Source organism: Peromyscus eremicus, chromosome 15, assembly GCF_949786415.1.
Source record: "Peromyscus eremicus chromosome 15, PerEre_H2_v1, whole genome shotgun sequence".
Taxonomy (NCBI): Eukaryota; Metazoa; Chordata; class Mammalia; order Rodentia; family Cricetidae; genus Peromyscus; species Peromyscus eremicus.
This window is the reverse complement of record NC_081431.1, coordinates 44,118,807-44,135,006: the sequence shown is the minus strand read 5'-3', so window position 1 is coordinate 44,135,006 and position 16,200 is coordinate 44,118,807. Positions and strand designations below refer to the sequence as shown.

At 37.4% G+C, this 16,200-nt stretch overlaps 1 protein-coding gene across 2 annotated transcripts in view; it reads right to left on the bottom strand.

Moving 5' to 3' along the window:
- Window positions 1-1,033: 1,033 nt before the first annotated feature.
- Window positions 1,034-16,200, bottom strand: part of Odr4 (odr-4 GPCR localization factor homolog) — a 31,483-nt gene continuing 16,316 nt past the window's right edge. For both annotated transcript variants that reach the window (XM_059280642.1, XM_059280643.1), the window contains 5 exons: window positions 14,754-14,882; window positions 14,036-14,126; window positions 10,690-10,860; window positions 3,177-3,287; window positions 1,034-2,599 (listed from right to left, as the gene is read on the bottom strand). In XM_059280642.1, the coding sequence (XP_059136625.1) occupies window positions 2,532-2,599; window positions 3,177-3,287; window positions 10,690-10,860; window positions 14,036-14,126; window positions 14,754-14,882 (570 nt within the window). In that variant the 3' untranslated portion in view covers window positions 1,034-2,531. The remainder of the gene's footprint in view (window positions 2,600-3,176; window positions 3,288-10,689; window positions 10,861-14,035; window positions 14,127-14,753; window positions 14,883-16,200) is intronic.

Here is a 16,200-nt window from a genome sequence, read left to right as displayed (position 1 = left end):
ATGTATGTATACAATTACTTAACTCTACAAGACCAAATAGCTTTCTGAACACCTACGGTGTGAAATGTCTTTTATCATACCATTTTTATTAGCACCTCCATGTCTTAATTTTTCAACTTAGTGAATGTAAAATGTTATGGGTTATAGCCATAATTAGTTTCTTAGGCAGATAAATCTCTTCATCTGTCTAGTCACATGTTCTTAAAATGCCTTGGGTTCTTTTTGTTTCTTTTTCTCATCTTTCTAAAGGATCATTAACAAAAAGTTAATAAGTATCCTCATGCTCTTGATATTTAATGTACATATCTTTTTAATATAGTGCTGAATTGACTAGTGAATCTGACTTTCACATGTGTTAAGAAGTGTTATTAGCCTGTAGTTTTCTTTTCTCTGGCTATGCCTGGCTTTAACAACTAATAGGAACCTCATACAGTAACCTAGAAAGTCTTCCCTCATCACATATGCTTTGAAAGTTTGGTTAAGATTTTGAATAGCAGTATTGTCTTTAAAAGAGGGGTTAAAAAACTGAGGCTGGTATAGACAGAAAAAGAATTCTTAATTTGTTGACTATTCAACACTAGTGAACAGGTCTATTTAGCATCTGCATTTAACTACAATTTTACTTTCCAGAATTCAGTCTATTTGATCTAAACACTTTGCCCATTCAGTTTATTCTTCTGAGTCAGGGTCTCACTTGTCTGTTTTGTAGTGAGGATGCAGGCCAGGGTCTTGTATCTGTGAAACATGTAGCTCTATGATTACAGACCCTATGTGTCCCCCTCTAGTCTCTTCCTTTATTTGTATTATGTCACTGCCTTCCTAATCTCCCACCCATGGACTGTTTCACCCTGATCGCTTTTTTGAAACAGTACCATCGAAAGTAGACCACATACTGAAATAATGTCATTTAAACATTCTTGGCCTGGTTCCTGACTCCTAGCACCAGCCCCTCAGAGCACTTGGTTCTCACCGCCCTCCTACCTTTGAAGCCAGATTTTCCCAGTTATAGCCTTATTTGAAAATTCCACATGAATGTTGCATAACAATATTTATTCAGTTTTACATCTGTTTACAATTTCTGTAAACACTTCATTGTGATTGCTTTATACAAACAACTTTAAATTTACAATATTAATCACTTTGTTCATTAATACTTCATTTCGATCTTGCTTTTGGAGTAATTTTCCTCATTAACCATCCTTTTTCAGTTTCTTTAATGAAGGTCTGTTGTTTCTGAGGTTTGCTTTGCACCAACTTTTACAATTCCACTCACAATTCTGAAGGCAGTTTTCCGGTGTCTTGGGTAGACAGTTGCTACTGCAGGTCTGTTCTGTATGTGACTGACTTGCCTTAGCTGAGGAATTGTATATGCCTTTGGCTTTTTAAAAACCTTGCTTTATATCCTGTGGTTCACTACTTGGATCAAATCATGGACTTTATTGTTTTAAATGTGTTTAAGCTATAGTGTGTTTCTTGAATTTATAAATGTTTTGCTAACGTGTTTGGAGAACCCTGTCATCTCAAGTGCTGCCTCTCTTCCATTCTCCCCTCCTGGTTCTCCAGGACCCTGTCACCCTCCCTTCGCACCCTCCTGCTGCTCTGCCCTCCCACCTCACTGATCTCTTCAGCTGCCATTAACCAGCCTGCAGTTTGCCCTCCTCCTTTAAAGAATGCACTCCACATTCTAAGGAGCACGACCTGGCTCTTATCCACATCGATGGCTCTGTCCTTTATTCCCTACATTGCTGTTGTGAACTTGGGAAGAACTGGCTTCGATGTGTATTTTTTCCTATAGTTTATTTCTTCTACTATCTCAGTGAATCTTGTACCTCATGACTTACAATCATGAAAAAATACTGTTTGATCACAATCTATGGGAGTCTTGGGCCTAAGTTAAGAGTGAGTCTATAGTTTGTTTCTGCCGGGAGCTACACAAGGCTACAAGGTGAGCGCTACTGAACATTAACTGCCCTACCTAGAAGAGCATCTCTGATTTACATTTTTCTTTGTTTTTGGTTTGAGGCAAATAGCATACTGCATCCAGGAAACCACAGTCCATTTGTAAGTTAAAATAGTATTCACGGCCTCCAACTTGAACGATGTCTACAAAATACTGCAACTGGGTGCAGATTAGAAAAGTCCTCTAGGATAAACTTAGTTGTTTATCCTATCAACTATGGTTTCCACTGACTGCTCAAAGTTTCAAGATTTTGATCAATGTGTGAGGCCGTTCAATAGGACTAAACTCTAAAATAGCTTACATTTTGATTCTTCTGAAAATACATAATAGTGATTTGTTACATGCAACTCCATTTAGATGCATCGTTTACTTTTGGAAATCTGGGCCAGATACTAAAAGCAGGGCTAAACCAGGCAGCCGGTGATGTCACGGAAGTCAGAAACACATCTAATAGACATTATCATAGCAGAGCTCGTTGCTAGCTTAAATGCAGGCGGGCCATTTCCATCTTTAATTTTCATGGCTGTTGAGTAATGGTTTCTGGGTGATCGGGAAGCTTTGGGGCCTCACCCTAATCACTGAAGTAGTGAAAGGAGATGCCCGCCGCAAGGACCGCAAGTGTGAGTGCAGCAATCGCACCTGAAAGTGAAACAAACACAAAACAATGGAAGTGGGATGTGCAAAAGAATGGCTCGGCTGACCCTCAGGCTCTGAAGTGTGGTAACAGATGGGCTGTAAGACAGTGCACACGACAGACATGTGCATACATGCACCTACTACAAATATGAAAAGATATGCATGAACTAAAATCCAGAGAACTCTTAAATATGGTAGTAAGTTGAAAACTTAGGACATAAAGATTGGACAAAGTGTCTCTATTGCACATACGCACACTAAGAGAAAACAGAACAAGTATTTTAAAAAGCTTCTGTAAATATATGTGTGTATGTATGGACATACACATCCATATAAATACACAGAGACACACATACGCCCATTCGTCAGCTGTTTCATACTTCGATGACACTGAAGCACAGATATGGAGGGTGATGCTTCTCAATCACTATAATGCACGTTACTTGTGAGGCTATGGCCACTTTCATCACACTCAGCAAACACTGTCTTAATCTAACACGTTGGTGAAATGAAATTAATTTGAAGATCAAAAGAAAACTGAGAATCACTTCATTGTTCAAAGTCATAAAAAAGCAAATACCTATGTTTTGCTGGATCTTCATTCTGAGCGTAGTTGTATTCGGTTGCTCTGGTTGTTCGTCCCCCGTGTCGGTCAGTGACACTTCGCTCTTCAGAGAGGAAGTCATACAAGCTGCAAGAAATCAGAACTAACTACAGGAATTGAGAACTGCCATTTTTAAATAACATAATAAAGAATATACACAATCAACAGCGTTTTCCTTCCACTCACCGACTTTTCTTTAAAGATCTGTTTATTTTTATTTCAAAACTTACTTTATTTTTATGTGTATGTGTGTTTGCCTGCATGGATGTCTCTACACCACATGTGTGCCTGGTGCCTGTGGAAGTCAGAAAAGGGTATCAAATCCCTGTTAGCTGGACTTACAGAAAGTTGTGAATGGACACAGGGATGCGGGGAACTGAATCTAGACCCTCTGCAAGAGCAGCAAGTGCTCTTAACCACACAGTCATTTTTCCTGATCCCTCTTCCATTTGTACAGAACATGAATTTGTTCATTACTGAATGGAGGTGGACTAAATTTCATGGGGTGCATATCAAAGTGACAGTCTTCAGAACACTTGATGTCGTTTTATTATTGACCTAAACTGAACTGAATGACTCCTGTATTCATTCAGTCTTCAAACTCAAATTGGATTCCAGAAAGAAAACACGAGAAAGAACCTAGGTGGACTACATTATGTAAAAGTTTTCTATTTGGCCTAATGCAGAAAGAGATTACTGACTTTTAATCTCTGAAATCTGACATATACCAGGAAAATATCTAGAAACTTTACCTTGCAAACCTCTGAAAGTTAAAGAAGGCAAGTACTGCATCACATTTTACAAATCCTAGTAGGTAAAGTGTGAAGCTGAGGATTCTAGGTAGTCGACTTGGGGTTTGCAATTTTTTTTCATCTTGTTTTGTAAATGGTCGAAAATAATTTTTAAAAACTTGTATTGGTATTGGTGTGTGTGTGTGTGTGTGTGTGTGTGTGTGTGTGTGTGTGTGTGTGTCAAAAGACCAAAGGATGGGGATATAGCTCAGTAGTATGAAGCTTGCCTACCATGCACAAGGCCCTGGATTCAACCACAGAAAATAATAAATAAATGTTGACTATTTAGTAACAAAGAATAACATATCCAATACCATAACAGAATTGACAAAGATGAGCCCCAGTATATTTTAAAGGTGTGTCTTCAATTTATTTTTATCTGATAATACACAAAGTACATCTGAATTATTAAGTTAATGTCTATGAGATGACTAACATATCCAAGAAATTTGAAAGCCATAGTTATCCTTCAACATTAGTGAGTCATTTTGACAAACAAATTGTTTTTTTATCCCTTAAGTCGTTTAAAAGTATGTTACTTGAAGATACTTACTTGGCAAAATATGTATTTTTTAAACATAGCAACTACTTGGCAACTACATTATAGACTACATAGTAATAGTCAAGCAAATAATAATTTCAAAAACTTAGAAATAATACCAGATATTTAGAAAGTTTAATAGTCCTAAATAAATAACTCATTTCCACTTCTGAACTTGAACTATTTTCAGAGGTTTATTGTATATAGAAACCTTGATTTCAAATGCTTATGAAAATCCAAGTCTATTATAAAATACTATGTTCACACTTTAATATTAATGTATTTTTGTTAATGTGCAGAAGTTCATTGAGAGGAAATTAATTATTTGATAAAGTATCCTACCACCCTCCATTTATATATATTACTTTTTAGAAAATATATCCCGTAGCCCAAAGGAATCTGGGGCTCAGAAAGGCCTTAGACAGGTTCTACAGCTATTAGTGGCGGGCCTAGACTCAAGTCAAATCACACTATGGCTTTCATTATGCATCTAAAAGATAAGCTAAAACTACACACCCAATGTCTTTGGGTAAATGAAATAAAAGAATGGACAAATGGATATAACCCCAAACAAAAAGTTTAGCTTAAAACCCTTAATATATGCCTGAAATTTGTGGTTTTATTACCCTACCCCAAAATAATAAAGAACATATTCTCTATTAAAACTATACAGAATTAAAAAAAAAAAACTATACAGAATTACTAAATCCCCCCTTCCAATTCAACAAATTCTGAGTGAGGCAAAGCTAACTTAATTCTAAATAATTTTTATTGTTGGCTATCTCAGACCAGTGTTCAGCTCCTCAAATGCCTGATCACTTTTACTTAATTCTTCCTTCAATATCAACTTAAAGTCAAGAAATGTCCCTGAGTCCCATACAGAGAGCACACATCTGTTGTGTATCTGGCAAGCTGTCCACTTTTCTATTCCAGACCTAATCACCTTGTTCACAGTAATCTACTTCTTTGTACATTCTACTGTGTTGTGAGATTCTTGAGAAGTATCAGTATATCTTTCTTTAGAATCTGAATGTTCAATATATTATAGGCATTCAGTACATAATACTAAGTTATTAGCTTGATTATAATTCATATAAGTTTCAAAGGTAATTGAATGGTAATATTGTCAGTGCATTACTTAATCCCAGAAACAGAAAAATATGCACTATCTAGAAAGTCATTGTTTCCTTTCAGTGCAGTATCTGTACTAGCATACTTCATATCTAAGTATCCACACCTAACTTCCAAACCACTCTTTTGTCCCCCTCGTTACTGTAATAAATACATTCAGGTAACCCATCAATGACGGTCAGTATTGCTTCTCAACTTGACAGTATCTAGAATGCTAGGAGACAAGCCTCCAAGCGCACACATGAGGAATGACCCAAAGGTTACCTAAGATGGAAAGACCTACTGCTAAAGTGGGTGGCACTATCCCTTGACTTGTATCCTGGACTACATAAAAAGTAGAGCTAGCTGAGCACCTGCATTCACTGCTTTCTGCTTCCTGACTGTAGACACATGTGACCAGCTCGCTCAAGTTCCTGCCACTGTGACTCTATCCACAACAAACTGCAGTCCTAAACTGTGAGCCACAATAAACCCTGTCTCCCTTGACTTCTTTGCCAGGGTATTTTATCACAGCCATTGAAAAGAAACTAAGACATCATCTTTACCTTAGACTGCCAAAATAAGCAAAATATAGATAGGAAGAAAATTTTAAATACAGTGAGGTAGAAAACTAAATTCTCAGCTGGGCGTGATGGCATACACCTTTAATCTCAGCACTGAGGAGTCAGAGGCAGGGGGATCTCTGTGAATTCAAGGCCAGCCTAGTCTACAAAGTTAGTTCCAGGACAACCAAGGTTACACTGAGGAACCTTGTCCTGAAAAACCAACCAACCAAATAAACAAATAAAAAACCTAAAAGCTTAAATTTCCAAGTTAAAAGCTTATAGAAGTTAAAACCCACAAAAGCAGATATATGGATTAGTATTTACATGCTATCTAGAACAACTAAATATTTAAAGAGGGACTAAGTACAATTTTAGTATGAATATTTAAGATACTTTATATTCCCTGGATCATGATAATATTAATACTTAACATGACATAAGCAATGCTAAAACAAAAGATAAAATATGGCCGATGGGGCAAGCCCTTAATCTGGTAATAAATGAAGTATATTGCTTCGAGGTCTAAAAGTCATTTATTTGCAAAAATGAGACTCAGTCAAAATTATGGGCTTTTAATAAAGTTGGCATTATCTACTGTATTACACAGCAATCTGTAAACCAGGCGTGTGCTTGCACGAGAAGTGACAAATATAGGCAGTACGGGGAAGAACTGTGAACGTACGAAAGCTGGGTGTCTCTTCCCAACCCTACCCTTAAGGAGTGGGAGCTGAAACCAAGGTCTTACTTTAACATCTAAACTGGCAGGCTCAGCAGGAACACGAGACTCGGAGGCCTTGGGGTTTGCACACCCTCATCCTGCTACACAGGGACGGGACATGGTAAGGAGAAGAACACCATCAACCTCAGAGTCTGCCTGAGCCCCCAACAGGAGGGGTGGATGATCACTGACTGTGCTGACCTGTTACACAATACACTGGCTAAAGAGAAAGTGGAAGACAGAACTTTAGGAAGCTAATCTGTCTTCTCTGGATGCTGGCTCTCTGAAGAAAAAAATACAGTTTAAAAACATAAAAAGAAAAACCTTGTAGATCATATACTTAGAATGCATATTGCTGATGTTCAAAATTCTTGTTACTGTTGTATCTGAGAAGAGTTCACATTGTTTCCCAGGCTGGCCTGGAACTCCCTATGTAGTCCAGGCTGGCAATTCCCTGCCTCAGTCTCCCGAGTGCTAGCACTTAGGGACTAGCACTTAATCTGCCATCACGCCTGGGGAAAAATACTTTTTTCTTATTAAATCACTAATCAAGTAACTGTAGACCCTGGAATCCTGATCTTTATTCTTGAGTCAATCCTTAGGTGTTCTTAGGACCTCACTATATTCTCTGACATCTGTCTATCTTTTAAATCAGATTACAGGTTATTGTTTTGGTTTGGTTTCCCTTGTTTGGTTTGGACAACAGAAATCTTTTTTCCTCACAGTTCTGGGGGCTAGAAGCTCAATCTCAGGGCATGAGCACTTCTGGTTTCTTCTGAGTACACCCTCCTCAGTTTGCAGACAGCTGCTGCTCTCCTTTGTCCTCACAGGCCTTTCCTTGGTGTGTAATCGTTCCTTGTGCCCTTTTATACATATATACATTTCATCTTGTCCTAAGGATGCTGGCAAGAGTTGATTAGGGCCCATGCTAATGATATCATTTAACAAAATCATCTTTTAAGTATCCCCAAATACAGTCAATCTAAAGTACTTGAAATTAAAGCATCACTCTATTGGAGGGGATGGTCTAGTAAATACTATTTGGTAATGGCAATAAAAATGTAATTTGTATTATGATACTTTTATTTCTTTAAATCACTAACCCGTTGAAAGATACAAGACATTTCCTAGCAAATACACAAATATTTTCAAGAGGTTTGTAGGCCTTCTAAGTCAATCCAGACCCTAAGAGCTTTGGTCTTTACAGGTTAGAAATTCCCAATCTAGAATTTCTAAGAAGGCAAATAGGAAGAAAGGGAAAAAAAGTGTTCTCTAGTAACTACAACAAAGAGAATAAAGTATGTAGGACTATTTAGCTCTAAAATATTTAGATCAGCTAGTTAGCCTCAAATTTAAAGCATGAAAGCAAGTCAGGATACAGTGCAAGTGTCTATGGATCCATATTCCTGAAGAATGTGTTACAGGAAGGCTGACTGCTACTCAGAATAAGGAAGAAAAGAATCTGTATACTCATCTTGGGATACAGATCTTTGTATTAAAGGAAAAAGGATGAATTACAGAAACTTCATCACCCCAACACTTCTAAGATTCATTTAGGACCTAGCAGATCTCAACCTGTGGGGTCACAGATCAGACACCCTGCATATCAGATAGTTATATTACAATTCATAACAGTAGCAAAATTACAGTTATGAAGTAGCAATGAAATAATTTTATGGCTGGGGGTCACCACAACATGAGGACTGGATTAAAGAGTCACAGCATTAGGAAGGTTGGGAACCACTGATTTAGCTTCCTGTTAATAGAATGGTTCAAGAATTATCATTAGGTACTAGAGACAAGGAAGTAAACACAACAAAAACTTCCTTCTCACACATGATAGTTCATCTGTCAACTTGACACAATTTAGACTCACAAGGAAGAGTTTCAACCCGGGACTACTGGATCAAGCTGGCCTGTAGACATGTCTGTGATTGTCTAGATTGCCTGAACTGATGTGGGAAGACCGGGGTAAAAGTGTGTGGTGCCATCTGTCCCCTGGTTTGGAGCCCTGAGCTACCAAGAGAAAACAAGGTAGTTGAAACTAAGCAAAGATGCATACATCTCTCTGCTCTTGACTATGGAGCTGACAGGACCAGCTCTTGTCACTGTGACTTTCTCACAATGGTGAACCATAAACTGGAATGTGAGCTAAAATAAACCCTTTTTCCTCGTTTTTGTTTTTGTCAGGGTATTTAACCACAGAAACAACGATGAAACAAGAACATCATCATTGTATACTTAGTTGTCAAAAAGAACAGAGTCGCTAACCTGAGTAAAGGTATTTTGATGAACAGCAAACATTCTACATTCTCATTTCTTGGGGAAGACAAATGTCTCTCTCTATTTTACACAGACTAGGTAGCCCCAAATTCCTAGGCTCAAAAGATCCTATCATTTCACATTTTAGCCTCTTGGGTACAGATCCTCTGGCTCCAATATACTTTGTTTTTAAAGTATTTTTACTTTTTCAAGATCTATTTATTTTTATGCAGATGAGTGTCTTGCCTGCATGTATGTATGTGCACCTCCTGTGAGGTCAGAAGAGGGCATCAGAACCCCTGGAACAAGAGTTATGATGGCTATGAGCCATCATATGGATACTGGAAACTGATCCCAGATCCTCCGCGAGAGCAACAGTTGCTTTTAACCACTGAGCCATCGCACTAGCCCCTCCATGGTACTTTCAAAAACAATTTTTATCTCCTTGGGAATATGCTAGTTAAAAAATATCATTTTCAAGGGATTAACACACAGTTCCTTTAACATCAAACACTGAGCAATTTAGGATTTTTTTCCCCTTCAAAAATAAAGATACTGTTTTTCATCATTATCAACACAGAACTGGAGTTGTTGGGGAGAAAACTAGACATAGGGGTCTTCGACTAACTTCATCCTTCACTGACAAATTTGAAATTCCCCACTTAAATGCCACATGGCTTTACCAAAATGAACACTGTATTCTCCCCTGATGGGGAATGGGGATTAATGAAACCAAATTGAGTAAGAAATTAGAAAAGGAACGTTTACAATTGCTACACTCAAATTTAACAGACATTCATATTCAAAAGTAACCCAAAGACTTTCTACCAAGCCACAAACTTCTAAATTAAGCTGTTCTTTACTCAGTATCTAAAAATATTTACAAATAATTAATTTTATTACATAATATTTAGATATGTCTATTTGTACATTCCTTTATATATACATCTTTATATCTTGTACTTACTACAGATAAAAACATAAAGCAAATCAAATAAAACCTTCCAAAGTTGAGGTTGAACGTGCAAACGAAGTCTAGAGGAATCACTGGTCTACACAACTGAATAGTATCAAAAGTCTATGCTCTCTCTCCAAAGCATCTTCATCTGAGTTCTGGAACTGCCTACCTTACTTTAGTGCCCCTTACACAATGAGGACATAAAGAAAATGACAAATTACACAGAGAAAATTTTCTAAAACAGTTTGAGAAAAACTTTTCTCATGTTGAAATAAATACCTGAAAACTACCTATTTCCACACATTTAAAGCTGAATTTGTCTTATGAAGATTCACTAGCTAGACTCAAGAACACTTGATGTGTTTTAAGTCTGGGTAAGTTTCCAAAGAAAATACTCACTCTATGTTTTTATATGCAGAGATCTGTCATGCATGTGTGTACGTACATACCTCAGTTAATAATTCGAAGCATCAAACAGAAGTAGCTTCAAGGAAACAGGAAGGCATGATGAGTTTAGGTGTGGTCTACTCAGATTTCAATTACCTGTGTTTACTTCTTCTGCAATTTCCAAGTCCTCTATTTGAATCTCACGATCTAACATCTCTGAAAAATGGTCTCTGATTTCTTCAGCTGACTCATCACCAAATTTATAATCACATAACATTACAGCAGATCCAGGAAGGGGAACAAAAACTCGCTGAGGAAGTTCATAATCTAAAAAGAATATTACATTATCAATATTTAGATATATCTGTCATTGGTGTCAACAAATATTTACTTCAAAAAATATAAAAACGTCTGTTTGAAATGATAATGATTTTGAACTTTCTAGTTGACAAAACTGCTTTGAGTTCTTTCTTTTCTCAATTTCCCTAGCTTCTTCAAAGGGACGTGGATAACATACCTATGAAACATACACCCCTCCTTACCTTTAATATAAAGATGTTGCTAATCACATGTCCATATACGACCCACTGTGGCCTATGATGGAACACCCAGTCAATTTTGTAACTCCCCTGCAGACTGCTACCTTTCTTGTTGGTTTTAATCTTTTAAGTATTGTGAATTTTATTGCTAACTAATTCTTCATTTATGCATGTTTGAAGTCAATGTAAGGGCCTTCCCTGTCTTTGTCTCCCCAGCACTGGGATTAGAAGTCTATGTCATAACATCTGGCTTTGTTCTCAGGATTCATGGGTTCTAGGGACTGAACTCAGGTCCTCGTGCTTGGGAGCAAACATTTTTACACACTGAGCCATCTCCCCAAACCATCATGTTTCACATTTCTCTGGATACCTGCAAATTTGACTGTACGTTCCTAAATTTTAAAAATTACTAGCTACATAAATGTAACTGCTGGTTAGCTCAAAATGTGGCTCTCACAAACTAACACAGAAGTAGACATTTTCGTAAATAATAACCACTTTGTCTGTATCAGGTATGATTAAAAAGCTATCAACGTAAAGATCAAGCAGAAGAAAACTGGGATCATTCTATTAGCAATCTACACGTCCTCTTCTACAGACAGAGATGCTAAAGTATTCCTAAGTGTCACAGGGAATGCAGTGACAGAAACCACACACGATTCCTCCACTTGCATTGTGTGATCTCATCTGTGCAGCACTGGGAGAATAGGCTTACTCTTTGACCACACTGCCTCCTACTGTTAGAATTACATAACTGCAGTTTGTACCAGAGCATGCAAAATTAGGATGATGGTATATAATGAACCAATATACTTGAATATTAAGTTAAAATTAGAAGATGGTTATCATACGCATGGATAATTGATGTACAAAATCTTAAGCACATTTCAAATTTGGATTCTAAGTTTCTCTGAAGAAAGAATAGGTTATAAAAGCTGAATGCCAAAGATTAGTTGCACTGCATTTAATTACTTATTAAAAAAGAAAAATAAAACACTTAGAATCAGAAATTCACCTACCAGCAGAATAGTCGGAATGGAGACACAAAGGTATAGTCTCAAAAGCATACTTAATATAATTTTTCTGAGTACAAAATTATTTTAATACAAATTACCAAGATGTAAAACATAAACTGCTTATGTTTCCCCAAAGATGGAATTCAAAAATCTTTCTTGAACCTAATCAAGTCTGTTAGAGAAACAGCTAAGAAATATAATACATAACAGTGTATAAATAGTAACCGAAAAAATCTACTATGCACCTCTGAGTTAATGTTTGAGTACACCTAAGATATCTTAAAGCCTACAACATCAACAAGTCTTACATGTAAACTGCTGACCCTATTTCCTCTGGCAAAACTAGTTCATCAGAAGCAATGGTTTTAACATCCTCCCTGAGACGGGGGAGAATGCAGCTAAAAGAGTAAAGAGGTAATGGAACAGAGAGTGTTAAAGGGGGCGGGAATGGAAGGGCAGGGTAGAGGGGGATATGGGAAGGGAACTAACATGGCAGACATCCTATGAAAACCCACCACTGCAGAAGCTTCCGGAAGTATTTACATGCACATATATAAAAGTTTATGTAGAGTTTGGGCAACAATGCCTCTACAACACCACAGGTTAACCAATTAAAAATCCGGTGCTGGGAATGGGTTACTTCTTTTGGAGTTATTGGCCAGGAAGATCCCATAAATCCCCAAGTGCCAATGTTCTTGTTTGCTCACCATGAACTCACTGTCAAGCCCTACTGCTGAGTGCTAAAACATGACGGAATCAAGCAGGTACTCCTCTGAAAGCCTCATCCCTACTGGCCTGCTTTCACAGTACTAGAAGGTGCTTTGTATGCTGCTAGATGGGGAAAAAAAAATCAATCTTAGCCTGTTGTGAACCCTGCCAGCTACAGGGACAACGGGCCTGGTAAAATACGTCTACTAGTGCATGAATGACATGCAGGAGACAACCAGTTTCTGAATGGACTTAAAGCTTGCTCCATAATTTGAAACTCACACCTGGCACTGTTGTCAGGGCCAAGAAGCTCCAGCTGGCTAGGTCACAGGCCTTAGAGGAGAGACTATTATGCTGCTAAATGGGCATCACATTAAACCAAATACTAATGTCTTATTATTATACCCATAGACCAGTGTATCTCTCAAGCCTCATCAAAGAAGTCTCTTTTGCAGTAAATGGCAATTAATCAGTCATGGTGCAGAGAATGAGAGACTGCAGAATGAATGCTCAGCCCTAAATGGGGCATCTATATCACACACACACCCCTGCCCAAGGCTCTAGAATTATTGCAGAAGAGGGGCAGAGAGACTGTACGAGCCAGAGGTGGTGGATGACTATAGAGAAACAGTCTTTCCAGACATAGCAGGGCAGTTGCACAGATGAACACAGAGCAAACTGTGACGGCAGGCACAAGATTTGCACAAACTCAAGCTGGACAAAACCCAGCGCAGAGAGGGGAAGTGCGCACCAAGGCCCACCCTTAGCTAAGGGGCTATTGTGATTGAAAGCTGCTGAAAGGAGAGCCGGTCCTCTTGACGGTGTGGCCCCTAGTAGAATAAGCACGCTCCAGTGGAAGGCAACATGCCTACTGTGTTTTAAACAAACAAACAAACAAATTTGGGTAGTAAGAAGGATATGGGAGGAGATGATGGAGAGAGTGAATATAATCAAAATACATCATACAAAATTCTCACAGAACTATTTTAAAAATGAGAAAAAAAGGTGCAAATCATTAAAAAAAAATCAACGTCAACAGCTTTGCTAATAGAAAATGTTCAAAACACATTTCACAACGGTGGAGGAGGAAACATCTGAAAAGGTTTTATTCAGCAATAAAAGTAAAAGACAACTTACTACTATAAAAAATACTATAGAAGATGACATACATGTTAAATCTTGACACCTTACTGTATGTAACAGAACAAACACAAACAAGTACTTAATTTATAGTCATACTTTTTTTTTCTGGAATTTCATTCAAAAGCAGGTCCTCAAATAGTATTTCACAGCGATCAGCAACTGTGTTCAAAATATCTCTCTTCACTGCCTATGGGACAAAACACAGTAAGAAATAAAATACTTCAAAGTTGAATTACTTCATTACAAAAAAAAAAAAAAAAAAACAACCCACCATAATTTGCATTCCGGGGTAAGAATGTCCACTCAGTAACTGATACATCACTCCACTGGTTATCCTCATACACTCAGCATACCTATTACCATTATTTTTAACACAGTTGTAGCTTAATGATAAATCCATGTAGCCCACATTTAAATAGTAAATTAAAGCCAAATAAAGAATTAAAGTTTGCATCTAAACAAAATTTTCCAATATTCTAAATTAGGAAATGTATTACAATGTAAATGCTGGTCATCATTTTTCAAATTTTTGGACTCTGACACATTACCTAACAATTCTTCCTGAGAATATTTCTGTTAAGAAATTGAGCTCACCTCAAAAGAAATTATTTCAAAGGTATTGATATATTACAAGGGTGGAACACTTATTAAATCCATATACAGTCTACACATAAAAATTCAGAATCTAATAGGAACTTTATTAATTAAAACCAAATTAATAATCATAAAAGTAAGATAAAAATAAAGTAAACTTCTAGGATATTTTAATGTTAAGCTGTTTCCATTTTCTTCACGTCAGTTACTCCTTCTATACCTGCACAGCATCTTTAACCTTGGGTCTGTTGCTGTGGATATAAGCTCTGCATTTCACATCACCCCGCAGGTTTACAGAACCACTGCAGATTTGGACTGTGGCCGTGGATCTGTGGTCTGAATTCAGGAGCTAAAAGACAAAATTTTAATCCATATTAGTCCTAATAGTTCTAACATTATTAAGTGTAGAAAATATTTAACCATTAAGTAGCCATTTTATAGAAAAGGAAGGATTTTTTGCATAAGTACTTGAAAATATTCTCCATAAATTATTAAGTTCTTCATATGTCTCTTTATAAGTTACATTCTTAATATATAGAGAAAACCAACTACATCTTAACGTTTTCTCACTAACATGTTATTTAAAATACTAATACTTAGTATGTCCTGTAAAAATACATTATTTGTAATTCCTCAGAAAAGTATTATAAAAAGAAGCAGAAAGAAGACATGCTACAGTAGGAGATACAAAGCACAGAACATAGGAAAACCACCGAAGTATACAAATTAGGACACCATAAATACAGTCAAATTCTAACCAACGCCTAGACACACATTTATTGCTGTGTTTTCAATACATCAAACTTTCATGTGCTAAAAGCAACCCTATGCTTCCCTCAGGTAAGGTCCTAACATCAGCTAGAGCTGTCACCAGAAAATGCTGTTAACAGTTTAAAAGGGATGATATGGTTGTTTTCACTTCATGGCCCATCGTCTCCAGTCTAAGCAGTACTCAATACCTCTTGTTTTTCAGATGCTCCAGACATTTAAATGTTTATTATTATTTTCTGCAAATAAATGTTTTGCCTTGCTCATATGCCTGTGACCATGTGTGTGCAGTACGGAGGAAGCTGGAGGTGGGTATCGGGTCCTCAGCAACTGGAGTTACAGATGGACGCTGTGAGCTGCCAGTGGATGTGGGAAGTAAACCTGAGTCCTCTGCAAGAACATCAAGTACCACCAACCCACCCCATTCAGACAGTTTAAGTCTGATGGTCTTAAGTGCCCAACAAGGACGACATGGTAACACTGAAAATACTTCTGAAGGCCTACAATCATGACGGAAAGAAAAACATCACGATTAAAATAAAACAAAGCATCAGTCCATCAGTTGTAGTCTCTGAGTTCATATGTCTACCAGCCCTGCTATATCTGGGAAATGCTGTTTCCTTGAGTCATCTACCACCTATGGCTCTTACAATCCAGCACTCGGGAGGCAGAGCCAGACGGATCTCTGTGAGTTCAAGGCCAGCCTGGTCTACAGAGCGAGATCCAGGACAGGCTCCAAAACTACACAGAGAAACCCTGTCTCGAAAAAACAAAAAACAAAAAAACAAAAAAATAAACAAACAAAAAAAGAACCTAATGTGCTCACAAGAGAAGGAACCTTTTGGTACTGACAAAAAGTTTGGAAAAAGAAGCCTCTGGCTTTGCTGACCAAATGAAAC